Below are 20,759 nucleotides of genomic sequence, written 5' to 3'. Positions count from 1 at the left end.
CTGTCAATTGTATGCAGTGTGGGAAGCGAGCTGGGGAGCTGGGAGTGAGCGGCATCTCCAACCCAGACTGTGGCCTGGTGGGGGGAGGGGATGAAGGGGAGGGGGCCCAACAAACAGCAAAACACAAACAGCTGAGGCGTGTGCATGGAAACAGAGCCCTGGGTGCCAGCAGTCCATGCCTCTCACTTGTCTGTGGGAACAAACCCTTTTGTGATAACATCTTCTGTCACATCTGCATCTGCTCCTGAAACCCTGGCATGTTTGGCAGCCTTTGGGCAGCAGGTGTCAGGCAGGAAGAGGGAGAAACTCCCAGAGACCAATAAAACTCGCCTTGAGTGATTCCCAGCCTAGCAAGGCCGGCCAGCCTCCCTCTGTGAGAGCTCCAGCAAGTGCCTCCCTTTGGAACGCAGGCAAGGAAGAGAGTGGCTCCGGCTGGCCAACAGGCTGGCTTTTCAAGAATCAAAACAGAGGGAGGGGGCTGGTGCTCCAGCCTTAGAGAGTGGCCTGGTGCACAGGCCAAGCCCAGAGCAAATGGAGGAGTCTGGGTGTGTAGGCCTAGGGTGTTGCTATGGTCTGGCTCAAGAGACTGACTCCTGTCCCCTCACCACTGCATCTGTCTGACTGGCAAGTTATTCTTTCCTTTGTGATCTTTGGCATTGACTTTTTCCTGGATGGGTGGCCTGCCTGGAGCTACGGTCAATGAGAATTTTGTTGCAGGAAGCAATGCAACATTAGGCCTAGGGCCAGCACTTTGATAGCCTGGCAGACGGTGGATATATTATTTCGGACTGGGCTGCCTTTAAAAAAGAAATGGAAATAAACAAGTCTTATACTGTGCGCATGATAGAAACCAGTGCTTTTCAATTCAGTACTACTTTTTCTTACTGAATATTTATGATAACTTAGACCAGCATTAAATGGAACTGTTTGAATCCAGTGGCACCTTTAAGACCAACAAAGTTGGATTCTGGGTATAAGCTTTCATGTGCATGCAAACTTCTTCAGATACATTGACTACATAAACCCAAGGGCTGCTGACCCCTTTTAGAAGGCTGCTTTCATCAAAAATTTCAGTGCTGCTGAAAATGCTCATAAGAGCTTATTGGAGGACCAGGGTTGCAAAGTTGGTACACATTATATTGTTGTTCGTAGGAAGAACACTATTGCCACTGAAATTTAATTTCCTTTTTTCACAATTAAGCTTTCTAGTTAAGGGGGAAAATATGTTTACAAACCTTTTAATTTTATGTTTGCCTCGTTTAAAACATAAGCTTAAATCATGTCCAATGGATAAAAATAGGGCTTGTGACAGAATTAGATACTCAGCCCTTATATGAATCCTGATAACTAAATATTTTAGCAGAATTCAAATGTTTTTCAAAATTGAGAGAATTCTACATATTTCTTGTGTAATTATTTTACAGTTAAAATCTTACTTCCAAAAAGGATTTAGCAATATGAAGAAAACAACAAGGTACTTACATTGGTTTTAGGGAAAAATCAGTTAACTTCTCTTGCATTTGTTTTTCTCAGGACATTTTGGTATAGCTCTCTCTAATCCTGCCAGGCACTTCTATTCCTTGTGACACAATTGACTCTGTACCTTTTCCTCCTGTGTCCTTATCCCCTTCTGAAAGCTGAAGTGCATAGAATGGCTGATCTCTTCCATCACTTTCACAACTGAGGTCACAGACTTTCTTGGGCTTGGCCTGGCCTGACCTTTTGCTGCTATTCTGACCTTTTCTTCAGGCTGACTTTGAGTGTGCAGGCTACTCAGTGATAATAAGATGCAATACAACTAGTTGTTACAATTTGTCATGACAGCTTAACAAATTAGGATGGTTAAGGTATTATCTGGTCTATGATAGTAAATGCTGTCATTAAGATAGCATCACCTCAATTTAACTCACTCAGTTCCTGCTAGAAAACCTGCCTCTGAGGGCTGACATGTCAGATGAAAGTTTTCACTCCAGCCAAGGTGGGCAAGTTACAAAGAATGCTATTTACAAGATGTGGCTATTCAAAAGAACTAGCAAGAGCACAGGAAATAAATGCTTCAGGGCACATTGTTTTGGAAACTTCCAAACATATTCCTATCTTTTATTCCTAATAGGAGATGCATAATACCTATCTCTGATTCAAGCAGAAGAAGACTTGTTTTGAGGTTGTAAGCCACTTTTATTGCCCCAAGGCAGTTGAATCCCTAACAATGAATTTCCCAAAGCCATAAGTGACTAAAAAACAAATGTTTTGTATGACAAGAAGCTATGCTTGAGTCCCATATGTCACAGGCAGTACAGATACGGGCAAGTGTAAAATATTAGAATGTGCGTTTTTACAAGCAACAAAAACAGGGAAACAAAATTTTTATCAGTTGTGCCATTCCTTGCTTTACCTGGTGAAATCTCAGCCTCTCTTACTATTGTCGTATTCGCCTGCCATTTCACTATCATTTCCTTCATCTTAACTGTGTACTTTCAGTGAGCATTGCATTAAATGGTGTGTTGGTAATTCGGGGGGAGATTACAATACTATGTAATTTAACAGAGACTTATTGTACAAAGACCTATATAGTAAAAAAAAACAAATGACATTTTGCAAAACCTAATGTGCCCACCAGCCCCACACCACCATCTTCCCAGATGGGGACCTTTATGTTCTTAGCAAAATAATACATTTTTGGGTCGGTTCATGATGGTGTATCAGGATTGAACTATTGTGGTTTCCATATATGTTTTTAAAAAACTGCCTTTTGTATATTTTGTTGTTAATTATTTCCTAAATAGATTTGAATGTGATACTTTCAAAATAAGGTCTGGAGAATTTTGACGGCTATGGCAAAAGCTAATCATAGTTCTTAAGATATGTGGGAGGGGGAAGGGCTAACCCAAGCTGATACCAGAATTGGTCTTTGTTAGTTCTATTATATGCATAACCCATAACAACCCAGATATCTTGCTTTACTTCTATGGCATTTCCAATAAAAAAATAAAACTAAAACAATACTATGGTATCACTTTGTCAGTGAAGTGTATGGTGCTGAATATTTTAAGTCAGTTCTTTAAAATAATGCAAATTTGTTAAAATAAATAAATGGGCTAGAAACCAAATGGTTTTCAACTTTGTCAAATGAAATAATGGAGATGTGTTAAAAGAGGATTTGGGGTAACCCTTATTAAGAAGGGAATTTTTCCTTCCAGTGATAATATTCTGTTTGATAGATATTGTAAACTTTGGGCATAGGTATTGATCCCTACCAGAAGCCATAAACCACTTGTTATACCCAATTTGAGAGAATCATTTTTGCAGGGCTTCTCTCATTTAACAGGGGAGGGAGATTAAATGTTTCAGTATTAACAGAGGTTGTATGGAGCAGAGTTTAGTGGTTTTTAATGATATTTAAAGATTAGAAATGAGGACTTTAGATAATTACTTTGAACAGCTTCCACTGGAAGTAAATGGAGTCAGATTTTTTTATATTGTAGTGTAAATACCAATACGTTAACATCATCATTGATTTATAAAATCATTCATTTATTCAAAAAACAAAAGAACTGGTATTTCAGTTGTTCTTTGGGTCACATATTGGACCCAAGACTAGTTTGGCATTGATTATTTCCATATTCTGTTTCACATGGCTCCAGTTCTTGTTCAGCATCAGCAAATGCCACGGAATGCCAGGTCTTTCATGAGAATGCTATGAAGTGTTTACGTTGATATCCAAATTATATTGAAATCATCAGAATGGAACTATTATCTGTTTGAAAACAAGTCCTCAGTATGGTCGTACCAAAGATATTTAAATCCAAGCTTATCATTCTATGGGCTTCCAGTAGACAGGTGTTTCTCTTTATGAGAGAAACTGAAGCATCCATCTCTTTTTAGTACATGTGGATGAGTGCCTTGCTGAGCCTTTTGCATCAGTGCTGATTCACTGCATGCTGTGACTCTTGTATTTTCACTTCTGACCTAAAGGTTTTTTTTCCCACTCACCAATGAAGTTTGCCTTAAAAACAATTCACAGCTCATATTCTAAAAACAGATTTGCAGTTTCTGTCATCCATAATCGAGAAAGGACCACGGATTCCCCTTGGCATGGGAAAAGGCCTGCTAACCAGATAGCTGACTAGATATTATGAAGTTTGCAAAGACTGCCTGAGCAATCACTGTCCCTAAACAAAGCATAGTCAAACATTGTGCAGCTCCGATAGTCTTCCCCTTACTGCATGTATTCTTGATCTCACAGAAATTCAAGCTGCATTCTCAGAATTTCAAGCCGCTATTTCTCCTCGGTTATGGCAGGGGTCTTTGTTGTTGTTGTTCATTTCAATAGTAAGCCATTTTTTAAACTTACATTTAAATTACTAAATAATATTAGCCAATAATAAAATGTAAAATGTGTACTTCTATCCATGGTATTCAGCCTAATTATAAAGCCTGATGCATGTCAAGTAAATTTATTGTGATAACTAGGCCTTGGGTAGCCAGATATGCTGTATTCTTGTTCACAGCATAATTTGGCAGTTTGAAATGGAGAATCTGAAGGCAAGCCACCAGCTTCCATTATGACATTACATGGTGAGAACTCTTGGTGAAAAAGTATTTAACATTTATTATTTGTGTAGTAATATTATATTGTTTCTCACATAAACTACTTGAAATATGGAATGCATATAGTCATTTTATTCATTATAATTATATTCCCCTTTTAAAATATTACAATAAATACGTAAAACATTTTCTTTCTTTCTTTCTTTCTTTCTTTCTTTCTTTCTTTCTTTCTTTCTTTCTTTCTTTCTTTCTTTCTTTCTTTCTTTCTTTCTCTCTCTCTCTCTCTCCCCCCCAACACCCCCCTTTATACAGTTCCACTCAGGTAAAAATGTTAGGTAGCCAAGGAAGTTAATAAACCCTTCAGACTATGTGTAACTGTCAGTAGGGCAGAAACATAAAATACAATGCTTCATTCCCTTTCTAAGCATTCTAAAAGGTTTCCTCTGTCTTCAAAATTTAACTACATAAACTGGCGACTCAGGATGGTTTGCTTGTATGGCCACAAGAAGCCTAATTCTGTATTCCCTGCACATCTGCCTCCCCATTAACTTATCTGGAAGAGCTGGTGGCTCTTCCATACCAGCAGGTAGTAGTTCAGTGACTGCAAACTTGAGCAGGGTGCAGATTTGTGTCTGTCTTAAAAACACAACACTTTATATCATACAACAATTGCTCTGGTCTGTATCTAAAATGTAGCCTTTCTGAACGTCTTCTGATATTATATAAAGATTTCTGTAGGTTTGATTCTGTTATCTGACTGCAGTTGTTTACTGCTTATAGTAAGCACTGTTCATTTATCAAATTGAGTAGGAGCCTTTGTGTGTGTAAACAAAAGAGCCTTTTTCCCTCTCTCCCCAAAACTTGGGATCTTGTTTTGTTATGCCCTGGTAAAATCTTTTCCTCTGTACTGGCACTGTAAAGAGTGCACAGTCAGCACGGTCACACACAGACGCACACACGTACACTTTTGTTTAAGAAACTGCACAGACTCCTTTGACATGCGCTGATTTCAGGGTCTCTGACCTGTCTGGAACGGCATACTTTATTGCGGCGCCCCCTCCGGCTCTTCCTCGCCTGATTGGCTACTTGAAAATGAATATGCAAATAGCCGGGGGCCCCTTTCCCCCTCCCTCCCTTCCTTCCCTCTCGGTGTTTCATGCAGCCGCCAGGCGGAAGCGAAGAGCCGCGCTTCCCACGGGTTCCGACCGAGCGAAGGGGCGCGCGGGGCGGGGGCAGGTGGGGAATGCAAAGGCAGCTCGAGTGGGTGGTGGTTAAGGGAAGCCGCCGCCGCCGCCGCCGCGGCCCGGGCCAATCGGAGCGCGGTGGAAGGAGGCCAAGTACGCAGCTCCGCGCTCGCCTCGCCAGCTCCTTCTGCAGAGCCAGACCCGCGAGGGGGGGAGAAGGGAAGGGAGAAAGAGGCAGCGACACACACTCACTCACTCACATGCAGAGAGACCGGCCCCGCTCGAAAAAAAAAGGCTCAGCCTCTCCTGGACCGCGTTCAAGTCAGCAACCACAGCCTACTCTTCAGCCTCGCAACTCAAAGAGGAAGGAAGATTGGAAAAGAGGGAGAGGAGGAGGAGGAGGAGGCGGGGGCCGGGGCCGCTCGCTGCCTGTCTGCCTCTAGACTTTTTTTTCCTTTTTTTTTTTTTTTGGCTTTGCTGCTCCCCCCCCCCCCAAGCCGCCTCTAGCCAAGATTTTTTTTCTTTGCCTTAAAAAAACAAAACAAAAACCAGCCTGAGCAAAAACAAAATCTTCTCGTCCGTCGTTTTTATATATGTTTATGTACATCTATACGTAAAAAAACAAACAAAAAGAGAGAAGGGTCACTCTTGGAAATCCAAACAAAACCAAAAGGCGTCCTTGAGAAAGGCATTAAATGTGTTAGCTGAGAAATGTGAAGCCAACGGTCCAGTGTTGTGTTACAGAATTCAGGATCCCATAGGTTTTAATGCAATACAGTACAATGGTATGTGGCATTGAAAGCGATTTTTTTGGGTAAACTTGCTTGATGGCTGTTTTCTCCCCCGCACCCTTTCCCTCCCCCCTCAAGTTTGTGTCTTTGCTTTACAAAGTGGATGCTGTATATGCCCCCCCCCCCGGTCAATGCTATCATTTCTGATGTTATGCTACAAGAAGAGTTTGAAGGTGTGGATTGTTTATATTTTGCTTGTCTGTTTTTGTTTTGGCAGCTTTTGTATATGGGTCGCACTTTTATGCCAGAAAACAGTTGATGGAGTTTGCGTCCAAAAGTGCTGAACTTGGTACATTTCCTGCTTCCAACTTTCTCCCCTCCCCCCTTTCTCTCGGTCTGGAAACTATCAGTTCGACACTGGAAAAGGTTAATCTCCAATGCTGGCTGATTCGTTTGCACCTCTGGCTTTGTTTTCCCCTGCTTGCGGCTGCTGTCGACGTGTATTTCGCTCGTTCTGCTAATCTGTTTTTTTGCGGTGGTTCTAATACCTTGGTGTCTCTTCTAATTCCATGAAAACTTGAATTGTGTCTTGCAGTTTCGAGGAAATGCATTTGTGCTATTGTTCGCTGCGCTTGCTAATATCCGTCAGGACCGATCTTACAATGTTTGCCGTGCTATGTTAAAGTATGGAGTGTTTATTTTGCGTCTCTCTCTCTCTCTCTCTTTCGGAGCTGCTTACGCATTTTGTGGCTGGCTTATTGTTTCTACTCCCCCCTCCCCCTTTCCCAATTCTTACTATTTTGCTGGGAGATGGTACAATTCCTTCCTTCCTTCCTTTGCTTTCATCCCTTATTCCCCGTGTATGTATGCGTCTCCTCTCCCCACTTGTCCTCTCTTCGCCTGTGTGTCTGGGCCACATTTTAATGCACAATATCCCATCCATTAAGTTGTGGTTGAATGCGGAGTGTGCGAGGACTTGGCAGCTCTCGGGCTGAAGGGGGCGGGGAAGCCAGTTCGACTTTGACACAAGATGCCGATGTGGCGTGATCTGAATTATTATTAGGGCTGCGAACATGACCATCTCCTCCTACTCCTCCTCTTGCCGCGGCTGCAGGAAAGGGTTGCCATTGAACTTGAGACGGGACAGACAAGATCTCGAAGCCTCCCCCCTCCCCCAGTACAGTAGCTGGCAGAGAAAAGGCGCCAAAACACAGACGATTAACTCTTTCTTTGAAATGAGCCTGAACCCATGAAACTTTAACTTTTAATCACAGGAATAAAAGTAAACTTTTGATCTACAATTTGAAACAACCTTTATTTTTGTGAACCCTGAAATTTTAGAAAACACTATAAACTGTCAGAAACTGGGATCAATTCTTTAAGTAGTTTTGGATTAATAACTTGGTGTTTTTGTGGAGCCTCTGCTGTATTTGGTGAGAGTGAGGGCTGAATGAGCATGACCTTTATGCAGTCAGGGTAAAAACTTCAAAGTTGTGTAACACAAAACGATGTGGTTTACAGTTTTACATTTGAGGTCTGATGTTTGCATTTTCTGGTCTGTGAAATGGAGAAAGCTTGGTTATTAGAGACACCATCAAACCATATGTGGACAGAGGTCAAGCACACACACACTGTGAGAAAAATATGTGTGCACACCACAGTTGGTTATAAAGCTGAACAGCACTCAGAAGTATGGCTACATTGTATGCACATATTTCTTCACTCTCTGGGAAGAAAGCATTTTCAAAGAGAGGACAGCGTTTATTTTTAACTATGGAATTATAAGTAGGAGTTCAGCTTTACTCAGTTTTCTTAAAATGTAGAAATAGATGCATTATGAAGTCTGATGTATATGTAGAAACTTGACAATTCCATTTGTTTTCTGAGTTCAACCTAAATAATGGTTTCCTTCAGAACCTTTTTGTTGAATAGGTGAGTCTTACCTACAGGCACATTTTTTTTAGAAAGTAGCATTACAGTACTTTTATATTTAAACTGGGTTTCCCAAGGAAAGTTTGCTATATTTGGCTTTAGATTTATGATTGTCTTTTTACTGAAGTGTAGGAATATAAATTTAGACATTTCTAAATGTACATAAGCACACTTTACTTTTTGTGCACCTTTATATTTAGACAAATTTTAAAAAGTCTGACCAACATTATTTATATTTTAAATAGTTGAAAGTCAGAAAGCTGATTCTTTAACAGACAAATTTTCAGAACAAAAATAAAAGTTGTGAAGGGATATATACCAAGATATATTTTAAAAAGGTATACATGTGAATGACATACTGATATAATAGTATACTGAAAAAAGCTTAAAATTTGCCGTGTGCGGAGGAAAACCCTCCCATCTTTATTCAATAGGACATGGTGAGAGTACACTTTTCTTCTTGGCTTTAGAGGCATAAAACAGTGCTGTTCTAACTAAAGTTGAATTGCCTCACACAATGGGCATTACTTAGACTTTCATATCACCAGAAATCTAGATGCAGGCCTTTCCCTTTCAACTTGGAAATATAATTGCCCAAGCACTTTGGAATGTGTATGTAAAGTTTTTCAGTATCATACATTAAGGCAGAAAGAATAAGAGCATTTGTTTCTGAGTTCTGCAGAATGAAACACTGAATCGTCATCTATGGAGAATTACTGGGGGGGGGTGTCACTTGTCTGGCCTTTCAGGGTTTCTAGTTTTTCATTAATCATACAGTTGAGCTGACTAACCTCCTGTGCTGCACTGAAATCAGTGCTGCTTGCACGGTGAGTTTCAGACTACATGTGCATGAAATATAGACACAAATTTGCATGCTATGCTTTTAATAACTCTGTGCATGTGAGCAGTAACAATATAAATGTATTTTCTTAATCTTGCCCCCCCCCCAAAAAAAAGAATTAGGATATGGGGAGTGTGGATGAAGAGCAAATAAGCATGTATTAGATAGATAGATAGATAGATAGATAGATAGATAGATAGATAGATAGATAGATAGATAGATAGATAGATAGATAGATAGATAGATAGATAGATAGAATAGTGACTTTTATTGCAGGAGTGTAGCTGCATAATTGCCTTTGGATGAGACCTCTTTACATGCAAAAACTTTTTTGTACTGTTCGTAAATGTCTAGTCCTTAGCGATACTCTCTGGAAGAGATGAAGTGTCCTATTGTGGTGTTGGGTGGCAAGCTTTTTGTTGGTCTCTTTTCATTGTGTATTCTTTGTCATCCAATGTTTGGGATGAGACGGCACCTTTAAAAAATTACAAACTAAAACTATAGTGTTAATTTCCCATACTCAGCATCCATAGTTAAAGACTGGTATTAGAAGAGAGATTTGCCCTAGATTTCAGACTTTGAAACAAAAGTTGCCAAGTTAAGTCACTGTGAATTAAACATTTATTGCAGGCAGTTGTTTATGTGGCCTCTTTTTTTGGGGGGGGGGGACATTAATATTTTTGTTTTCCTGAAGTCTAGCTTTTTCATGTTTCTGTTGAAGCATTATTTCTCACACAAAATCTATCAAGGGTTAATTCTGCCAGAGACAGTTTATAGTAAAATATTTTCCAAAAGGATATTTGGATTTGGCTTGTGTGCATTATTATCTGTTTATACTTCTGTATACTCTTAAGTAATTACAGTTCTTTATGTCCTCAGGAGAAACTTTCTAGAGTTGGTGGATGTTGTTAGCATGTGGTTATTATGCTTGGATTATTAAAGATGGGCATTTATTTAAATGAATCACAAAACAATTTCCACTCCCTTTTGAAGGATGTCTTTATGGAATGGGTTTGGTTACTCTTGGCTTTGAGTCTTGTTCCTGGAAAAGCCTGCAGTTACTATGGTATTTATTAAGCTAGTAGTGCTAGTTTGTCGATGTGTCAGTGAGGGGAAGGCCAGGCCATGTCTGGGCCTTGTGTGGGGCAACTAAGGACAGAGAGTCATTGCAGGCTTCCCATTTCTTCCCCTAGCACCAATCAGCTCCATTTCCTTTAATTTCTAGTAGTAGGAAAGGATATTGTGTGTGCATGTGTATACATGCATTTGCATGCCCAAGGAAATATGTGCCACTGAATGATTATGCACCTTATTTTACTGTTGTTATAACCACCATCATACCATCATGGTTAACTCCTATGAGCAGTGTACCAGAATAGCTATTGGTTCAACAATGTTAGTCCTAGTTACTGTTATCTATAATAGGGCAACAGATCCACATTATTCTTGTGTCAGCATTATGCAAGCAAGAATCTGTAGATAATGTGGGTACTCCTGAATTTCTTCCTTCGTACAGTGCTTAAGAGTTTCCCCCAAACCCAGTTTCAATATCAGAAGTGAGCCAGATTGGAAGAAAAATATAGCAGCCGTGTTCAGCATAATAAATAGTGCAGGGTTTAATTCCGCTCATCTCTGTATTGTATGTTCTGTTTATATATAAATCAACAGACGTGTGAATAAGTATATATGGGTTCTCCATGCCCAGTCTAGTTTCATTCTAAGACACTTTATATAATTTCTATCCCATAATTTTCTGTATAAATATCCAAGATGGCTTACAATTAAAAAATAAAATACAAAATATAATAAATAAAACCACAAGGCAAAAAACATGATAAGCTAGCAGCAATCAAAGTCACTTTATAAAACATTTAACAAGCAGCCATCAAAATAAAAAATAGTAAAACTGACAGTTGGTAAATCTAGCATTTAAAATATTATTAGTACCAAAAGACTTCTAAGATATTTAGGTTTTTCACCTGGGAAAGCAGGTGGGAAGTCGTTTTCAAACGGAGTTCTGACTGTAGCATGCTTCAAAATGTTGGACAAACAACTTGCTATTACATTTTTAATGTTATTCATAGTTATTGCCAATACCTTCCCTCCACCCCAATCTTGTATACAACATTCCATTTTAGTGTGTGTAATTGATTAGATTCCTTTCAATTTGCTTTCTGTACTGTGCCGTGCATCTCTCGTGGTCATGTACTGCAAATGGAACAAATTTTGTTTAATCACAATTTGTTTTAAGTGATTCTGTCTTTCTCCACTTTCAAATGGGTGGTGGACTGAGGTACCTATCCTAAAATGTAGAATTATGTTTGAAATGGGCTTACTAAGTTTCATTGCATCATATTGGTATTGAAGGGAAATCTCAAATTGTGAACAAACAAACAATGGCAAACATACTGGTTTACAATAAAAGTCTCCCTATATTAATAAGAAACCTGCATATCTTGCCATTCCCTTTTTGGGTCAAGCTGGCTTATAATTTGTTCCATTAGAATTTTTAATAAATACACTTTATAGACATAAAAGCATAAAACAAACCATTAGCATAAGCATAAAACCATTAATAAAAACACTTTATAGAAAAACCTATGCATTTAGCTCATCCCACTAATTGCCCTTCTAAAACTTTCTGTATAAAATACCCAAGATGGTTTACAATCAAAATTTGAAAAACAATAGAAATAACTTACTGCCCTTTTTCGAAGACTTATTACTTCCCCTTCCTCTATAAAAGTATGGGCCACTATGGAAAAGGAATGGTCACCAGTAGATGTCAGGAAAGCAACCCTTGATGGAGGAGTACAAAAGGTGACCACTAGCAGAACATATGGCATTCAGGAACAAATGGAGAAAGATGGATCTTTAGATATATGAATCCCAGGCAAGAAAGGCCTTTAAAGGTTATAACGAGCACCTTGACTTGAACTGAGGAATAAAATTGTTTAAATTAGCAAGATTCTGTTGTCTTCCAATAACCAAAGCTGCTGCATTTTTAAGCAGGTTCTGTTTTCAGGATGTTTTCAATGGCAACCTCATAAAGAACATTTTACAATTGTTTAGCCATGACCTTACAAAGCATAATCAGCATGGCCAGATTGACTGAGTCTAAGAAGGTAGACTAAATACAGCTGATAGAAAGCACTTTTGACTACTATACAACCTACTTTTCAAACGGCGTTCATTCCATAAGCACCATCAAGCCTTTAAGCTGCTCAGTAATTTATCTAAAAGAAGTGGGCCCATCTACAGTATCAGCTTTCATGACCAGCATCACCACTAGCTTGCCTTGATTCAGCTCCAACTTGTGTGGTTGTAATGGAAAGTGCTGTCAAGTCACAGTTATGGCGACTCAGTAGGGTTTCTAGGCAAGAGATGTTCAGAGGTGGTTTGCCATTGCCTAACTATGTTGCAACCCTGGACTTCCTTGGAGGTCTACTATGCATTAGTAAACCAGAGTGCATCTGCTTATCTTCCAAGATCTGATTGGGTTAGCCTTGGCTATCTAGGTCAGGGCCACATTGCACCTATATCAATACAAAATACTGTACTGACTGCATAGCAAGTTTTTATCCTTTCTTAGAACTGGGGCATATGTTATATCTGTCATGGAAATGCCACTGAATACGGCAACTGATCCCTTCCCTAGCCTATAGAACTCCTTTCAATGTTAAGAATGAATGTGAAACAGGCAGTTTCCATTAGGAGAGTGTCTGAAGACTCACAGCATGGAAACTCTACATGGTACATTAGTGCTTCTAACGTTGTGGGGATGGGTAGAGATCAGTCAACATAAAAGGCCATCTTCAAAAGCACAACAGTGGTGAATGTTTGCCCTAATTCTCACTTTGCCACTAAATAAAAAGAGCTGCTTTTTTATATCCTGCTTTTCACTACTCAAAGAAGACCCAAAGTGACTTACTATCACCTTTCCCCACAATAGATACTCTGTGAGGTAGGTGGGGCTGAGAGTCTAAACGAACTAATCTGCAAGAACAGCCCTAGGAGAATGGTGACTAGTCCAAGGTCAACCAGCTAGCTGCAGGTGGAGGAATGGGGAATCAAGTCTGGTTCTCCAGATAAGAGTCTACCACTCTTAACCACTGTATCAGGATGGCCAAACTGTGGTTCTCCAGATGTCCATGGATTACAATTATCATGACCTTCTGCCATCAATTGGCAGGGGCTCATGGTAATTGTAGTCCAGGGATATCTGGAGAGCCACAGTTTGGCCACCCCTGCACAATATATTATGCCGGATCAGAAGAAGAACTGGATACTGCTAGTGGAAGAAAAATAGTGCTCAATATTTTCTTCTTTTTACTGATCATGCATAAACTTTGAGGGAACTGTATCAAAGGAATTATAGCACTGTGTGACAAAGTATCAGTGCTGATAAAGGCATTGAGATGAAGGTCCTAGATAACGGATTGTTCATGATGTGCCATGTCCTTATCACAAGTGGTCCATGGTTACCCTTGGTCATGGGTAGGACTAAGAGATAATTTAAGAATAACTAATACGTATCATTTATTTTTTGAACATTTATAGCACTCCACAGACATTCTTGGCAGTTCTTACACAATGGTAGAGTTATTCCCATTCAAGGTGGAAGGTTAAGGCTGACAGTAGTTATCTAGATGTGCAGTAGGATTTTGAGCCTCTCTTTGTAATTTCAGAATTGTGTACCAGATTGTAGTTTAGCCAGTATACTACACAGCTCTCATTTTCTTCCTGTGGGCATTAATTTATCATACATCAGATAGAATACAGATGTGTAAAGATTTTGATGACTGATAGTTTTTTGAAGCTCTTCTTGGGCCTTTTTTTTAGTGACCCAAGGTAACACTGACTTCAGTCCTGAACTCGTTCTTCTTTCCTTTTGAATTTAGAGCTGATAAGCATGTCATACTTGATTGCTCTGTGTAAATGGTACAAAAGGCACCTTTCCAGCAGTAAAAGGGATTCAAATAATTATGCCAAGAGGGGGAGCAGTTTTAAAATATGGGCAACTCCCAGAAGTAACACTTGTATAGTTAATGGCTGGAAGGATTAAAAAAATCAATGCGGAAGGGACAGTATTAGTCTCAGTATTAGTGATATTGCTTTGTGTAAGAGTACAAGTGCTGAAAGAGATGTGCTCAAGGACATGAGTAAATTTGTTGCTGTGGAGAATATACAACTAAGAATGTTTACTCTTAGGCAAACTGCAGTCTTAAAAAAACAGAATTATCAGTTTTTATTGAAATGCAAAAAAAAAAAAAAAACTTGTGTGGTTGATCCAGAAATATAACCTCACTCTAGTTTATGCTAATATGTTTTAAGATTGTTTGTGGGTTTTGAAATGCTTAGGAAAAAAATGTGCTATTTAAACCATGGTGATGCTCAGGTTGGAAATGTACCTACCTTGAAGTGGGTTCACTCTGAAGGGTTAATATGTTGAACCTAGCTATTTGCTTTGACATTACCTGCTTTGTATGAGCCCCCTTTCCCCTCCCTCTGGTTTGTAAATTTATGGGAATTGCAGCTGGTCGACTTGGCAAGCTCTCCTCATTAAGAGCCCCCTTTGAGAACGGGCTGTGTTTGAGTATTTCCCTAATGAGGACAGGACGGGGTTAAAAAGTGACCATTTCATGGTTGACTTGAACCTGCCTGCTTCCCTTGATGTGTCGTCGTGAAATGCCTGACGTGAATAAATTCCACTTTGCAAAGGGAAAAGTCATTGGTCCCTTCAGGACAGCTTGCGGGAAAGAGGGACTTAAGGAGGCGTCCGAAAGTTTACCTGAGGCAGGCAAACCGCAGCAGAACTACGAGCTGACCCTGCGAGCGCGCTTCGAGGGCCTCTATCGGTGCCTGTTTTGCAGCACGTGGGTCCCTCCGGTCAAAGTGTCGAGAGTGCGGGCGTTTGCCCGAAGGCAGAGGCCCCCACCCTCGCGCCCGTGCCCCGCGCTGCTGCAATGTTCTGGTGCAAAGACGTCGGAAAAAGCGGCCAGTTGGCAACCTCCTCAGACTCTGTGCACACGGCTCCCCCTCCCCTTTTCCTTTCTCTGTCCATTTGCAACCTCCTCCTAAAACTTTTACTTGTGCGTACATGTGTTCTCAAAAGATGCCCCACCAGAGTTGGTGAGAACCGGAGGTGGTGGTGGTGTGTGTGGAGGGAGGAGGGCGGTGTGAGTTTTTTGCTCGCTGCATTCCTACGGCATTAAAAAAAAAAAATCGCGCGCGCGAACTCCTTCCTGGCACGAGCTGGTTGGTAAGATTGAAAGCAGGCTAGTGTGTTGCTACTGCGGGGTTTTTCTTTTCATTCCCCCCCCCCCCCCCGCCCGTCCCGCTTCCCTGAGGAGGGAGCCACCACCCATTCCCTCCCTGAGCTTTTCTCCTTCAGGAGCAAAGGAAAAGCCCGCCTGGGAGGGACCAAGCAGCCTCTCCGGGAACCCTGCCGGGCGAGGGATGGGGGCCACGTGGAAGGGCTCCCCGCGAGGGAAGCGTCTCGCAAGAGCCCGCCGGCCCCATTGGCCATGTGAAGAGGAGGAGACACGAGCAAGGGTCTGGTCCCCGCTCTTCCTCCCCAGTCCGGCTTTAGCTATACAATGCAATGACCTTGCTCCGCTTGTCAGCGACTGGCGGGCCAGGTTTGCAGACACTGCAAATATATGCAAAAGACACCCCCCCATATTTCCTCCCCCCCCTTTCATTGTTAGTTGGCTAATTAGTGGTGAAGTGGGAAAGTTTCCCGCTTTGTAGCGTCTGCCAGTTTCGGAGTTCTGGGTTTCTCCGCTCTCTGGTTCTTCCCAGACCCCCCCCCCCCCATTCTGCAAGCGAATTGTACACCGTACTTTCTAAAGGAGCAACGCTGGACTATTCCCTTTTCCCGCTTCTGGAGAGTTGGTGTCGCCACACCCGCGACCTAAAGCTAAACAGAAATCCTCTTGAATCTATATCCTGTTCAGTCCCCTAACGGTTAACTATTGGAGAAGCTGCGTGGGGGGAAGGGAGAGTGCAGAAATCCAGGCATGTTTGCAAAATGTACAGCCGAGCTCTCGTACTGTACGAGATGATGATTAATAAAGAGGGAAGACATGGAGCGGAGAGGGCGGGGGGGAGAGAAGGAATGTGTTTGCAGCGGCGGCCGGAGGAGGAGGAGTGTAATAAGGGATGATTGTGTAATTAAATAATAAACCGAAATCCCGAAGTCTGATTTGGGAGGAGAGCCGAGGGGGGGGGGGGGGGGAGTACAGTCGCCACCAGAAAAAAAAAAAAACCCACCCGCCAGTTCCCCCTTGAACTTCCAGGTTTTGCAGAAGTGAGCGCATAAAGGAGTGGGGGGAAGGGAATAAGGGAGGAGGAAGGGAGGGAAAGAGATTGATCGTTTTGAATTTTCAAGAGATCATTTTTATTACAGTGGGCGTTTGGGAAGCAGGCTCTGAACATTATCCACAGAGAAAGGGGGTGGAGGGGAGGGAGGGGAGAGACGGGGAGAGAGGCACAGGCTGCTGCTGCTGCTGCGAGAGGAGCCCGGCGATTGCGCGCCGCTGCGAAGTGTTTTGCAGCCTTGGGGGACGCGCGCGCACACTCCCTCGCTGGCGCTCTAGCGCACGGGGCTCTTCCTCGCAAAGTTTCGCCTGCCATCACACGCCGGGATTGTCCTGCTCCGCTGCTGCAACCTTGAACTTTGGCAACGTGGTTGACAGTGCCGTGGTGTATTATCCCGCTCGCAGCTTTCTCCAAAAGCATTTTGCTACCCGAGGGGTGAAAAAAAGGCAACGCGAGGGAGGAAAAAGTCCTGCTTTTCTTCTTCTCCCCCTTAACTCCCTGCATTCCATTCAACACCCCCCTCCAATTCCTCCACCCCCCCCCCAGTCCACCAGCAGCGACTGCAGCAGCAAGACTGAGCCGCCGAGAACAAGAGGGTTAAAAGTGTAGATTGGATTTCACCCCGGGAAATCTAGCGCTCGGAGTGAACTTGAATCTTTGGCTATTTAAGGAGGACTGGGGGGTTCGCGGCGAAGTTGTGGCGGTCCGAAGCGGAGCTCGCTCCGGATTAACTTCATCTTTAGCCTTCGGTGACTGTAAAATGAACAGATGAAATCGTTGCCCTTTTGATACTTTTCTCTCCGCAGAAGTGCGTCCTCAGAGCGAAGTCATGATGTATTCTCCCATCTGTCTCACTCAGGTATAGCCGCCTCTTTCTTCGAAACTTGCGGTCGGTCGGGTTGCCGATGGACCGGACTTGGGACGGGTCAAAAGAGCGGTCTTTCTCCGCGCTCGGACTGGACTTGCAGTCCTCGTACGTGATTTCGTACGAATCTGCTCGCTGTTTGAGAGACGGGGCGCGGGGGGGGGGCGGTAGGGGAATAGTCTTTTGAAAATGCCACCGATATACGCGCATAGTTAAACAGTTCAGATGGGGGACGGGGGGCACGGACGGACGGGAATTAAACATTAGAAACGGGTCTACTTAAAAAGCAGGTTGAAAGCATATTGATGAGAGGGCTCCTGCCGGCTTTTCAGCTTTTATATTTAACTGGCTCAGTGTCTATTTAGCCGCGCTTGAAAGGGAAAGTGTTCCTTTCTTTTTAATTAAGCAATGACTGCGGTAACATAATACCATCCCATGCTGAATTAATCATATATAGCCTTTCAGATAATGTGGGGTTGGTTTGAGGAAAGGTGACTGAACAGTAGGACATTTCTTATTTTGGATAGTCCAACATACTTCTCCTGCTTAGCTTATGGTACTCCTAACTTTCTAAAGTCAGCACCCAAGGTCAAAAGCAAACCCGCCTGCAGATGTTAGGCCTGCTTTTCTATATCTTTGGACATGAAAAAGAATAATTTTGTGCCTAGGATATACATTGATTATTTTGAAGAACATTCTTCAAGCGGTGTAAAAATTGCTTAATAGATGATTGTTCTCATGTTGATAAGATATTTACCATTTTACCATATGGTGAGCCTTTTGGAATGATTTGGTGGGACACAGTTTTTAGAACAGATAAAGAAAGGAATGAGAATGCAGACTGAGATCCACTATCAGTTGTAGCACAATATATGAAATGTGTAAGTCTGTATAAGCATTTAACATCAATACCATTGACAGACTATACTCCTGGCAATGAGTTATAAATGTGAATCCCTAGAGCAGTTCTGATACATTTCCAGTGTTGGGAAGATGCGATTTACAGTGCTTTCTTCTGCTTTGGTATTTCTAATAGGTGTAGAATGATGTAAATTGCTTGTAGTATATTTGTGATACAGTCAAAATAAAGATTGCACTTGAATGTTAGAAACCTTTACAGGTCTAAAGGAATGAAGTGCTCACAAAATTATGAATGAAGATTAAAACAGTGATAAGGCTTATTCAGTGATTGGATGCAGTCCTGCAGCTTTTTTTGGCTGACATGTTTTTATTGTTTATATTTTGCTTGGCATTAACAGTGATATTTTCATCAAGCTAATGCGGACTTCATTGGTGCAAAACAGGTGGAAATAGGTGGCGTATGATATTTGAGACATTTTAAAAGTCTGCGCCTTTTCATGTCGATCTATATCTGAACTTACTGGTGTAGATATAGACATTATAACATATTGTTAAAAATTCTCAATGGGTGCTCAGCTTTGAATAAAATTTGAGAGTTCTGAAAATGTATGCTTAATGGTCTCGCTGGAACGTACTTGCAAAAATAGGTATCTCGTTATTTGGTACTTTGTACTAATAACGCAATATATATTAGAATTTTCATTAAATTCATTAATTAAGAGTAAAATGCACTTATAAGGGATAAACAATAGCTATTTCCTCACTTTATGGCTTCTTTCACACAAGATATCCAGAAGCTTCCCACACCATAGAAGAATCCTGTCTATTTATTTATTATATATATTTTTAAATGCCACTTTTGTATACAGATAATTTGTATACAGGAATGTTGAAAGCACTTTTAGTAGTAGTGTGTTCATATAGTGCAGTTTTAGAAGGTATAAGAGGTGTCTTCCAAATAATGGAAATGACATTTTTTAGTATGGTTGGTGCAAAAGTTTGGTATTAAGAAGTCTTATTCTTAAGCTACTGTGGCATATTACTATATATATTGTTATATTACTGAATATTATATATAATTATTATATTATATCTAGTTAAAAATTTTAATTGCACCACTTTATTCACTCACACAGTATTTGAGGTTTCTTGTGAAGACTGACTATGCCAAAATATTTATTCTCCGAAATTCTAGAATAGAAAGAATTATTGGCTAAATAAAGTCAGCTACTGAAAAAGTAATCGGTATGTGTAAGCTATATCTGCTTTAGAGAATCCATATGAAAGCTGTAGCTGGAAGGTGAGTTGTTACTGTAGATAGAAGGTTGTGATCCCAAGCATACTGTCTTAAAAGTAAACTACATTGAAATCAGTGAGGTAATGAGTGATCTGTGTAAGTTGCCAAAAGGCATTCTGTGGCTATGAAACATATACCTGTTAAGGCAGATTGCAAGACTAGCATTAGAATGCTTCCCTCTTCCATTCTGCACTACTATTATGTAGTTGCTGTCCTTTTAGTGTTCTCAGGTTCTTGCAAGTTTTTGTATTAGAAGCACAGGAACCCAGAAAGTTTCATTTTTTCCCCTCTGAAATTGTTTAGTTCAGTATAAAACAGAAAACCCAAGTGACATAGTACTACCTTTTTTTTTGAGGGGGAAGGTCCCAGAGTTATGAGAAAATAGATTATGGGAAGGGTTAGAATGTAATAAAATGGGGGGAGGGGGGCTGGAAATACTTTTAAACATTGTTACTGTGAAGAGAGAACTTGGCCTACCTATCAAACCTACACTGTAGTTGCAGCAGATTTTTTTCATTTTCACAATTTAAGAAGGAAAATTATACAAATTGTGAGTGCATATGGAATAAACTGTGCCATTTGTTACAACATTTGAAAATGTTTATCTCTGTAAATCTTTGTTGCAAAGTGCAGTTATGATTCACCTGGGTATATGCCACATGCAGCTTATTTTCCTGCTTTGCATTTACCAGTATTAGTTACAACAGATCAGATTTCATAGATGGCCGATCGACCTGTTATGAAGAGAATGTATGTGTTTGATCTTTGTTTAGAATATGATTTGAGGTGTTGTTATATATTAAAAACCAACCTTCAGACATTCTAAGATTACATAGCTATTCTACAACATCATTTTAAGACAGAATGCTTTAATGCATTAGCGCTTTCCTTGAAGTGTATACATTTGTTGTTCTTACTTCTACTGTTATAGTAATACAGCTTCTAAAGCTGTACATGTACTCCTGATTTTGGTAAACCATTTAACATAGTTTAAATATACAAAATAAGTTGCATTGCTTCAATACTTAGTATCTTTAGTACACAAAGTCCCAATGCAGCAGGCTTACGTCTAAGTGTGCATAAGTTTATGCTTTACGTCATAAGATATGTTGCCAGAAGTAGCATAAAAAATCCCAAACATTATCATTTTCTTGACAAAATCCAAAATACCAGA

General features: G+C 40.9%; 1 protein-coding gene across 16 annotated transcripts in view; it reads left to right on the top strand.

Moving 5' to 3' along the window:
- NFIB (nuclear factor I B) overlaps positions 1-20,759 on the top strand; it is a 340,661-nt gene that overhangs the window by 93,918 nt on the left and 225,984 nt on the right. For 2 of the 16 annotated variants that reach the window (XM_077345067.1, XM_077345065.1), the window contains exon 1: positions 16,704-17,421. The exons of 12 other annotated variants lie outside the window; for them this stretch is intronic. In XM_077345067.1, coding sequence (XP_077201182.1) covers positions 17,392-17,421 — 30 coding nt within the window. In that variant the 5' untranslated portion in view covers positions 16,704-17,391. Of the gene's footprint in view, positions 1-6,215; positions 6,521-16,703; positions 17,422-20,759 lie in introns of those variants that run through there. 2 more of the 16 variants (XM_077345066.1, XM_077345076.1) reach the window with 2 other exon arrangements.

The sequence above is a fragment of the Paroedura picta genome, chromosome 7, assembly GCF_049243985.1.
Source record: "Paroedura picta isolate Pp20150507F chromosome 7, Ppicta_v3.0, whole genome shotgun sequence".
In the NCBI taxonomy this organism is placed as follows: Eukaryota; Metazoa; Chordata; class Lepidosauria; order Squamata; family Gekkonidae; genus Paroedura; species Paroedura picta.
This window is presented reverse-complemented; position numbering and strand designations above follow the sequence as displayed.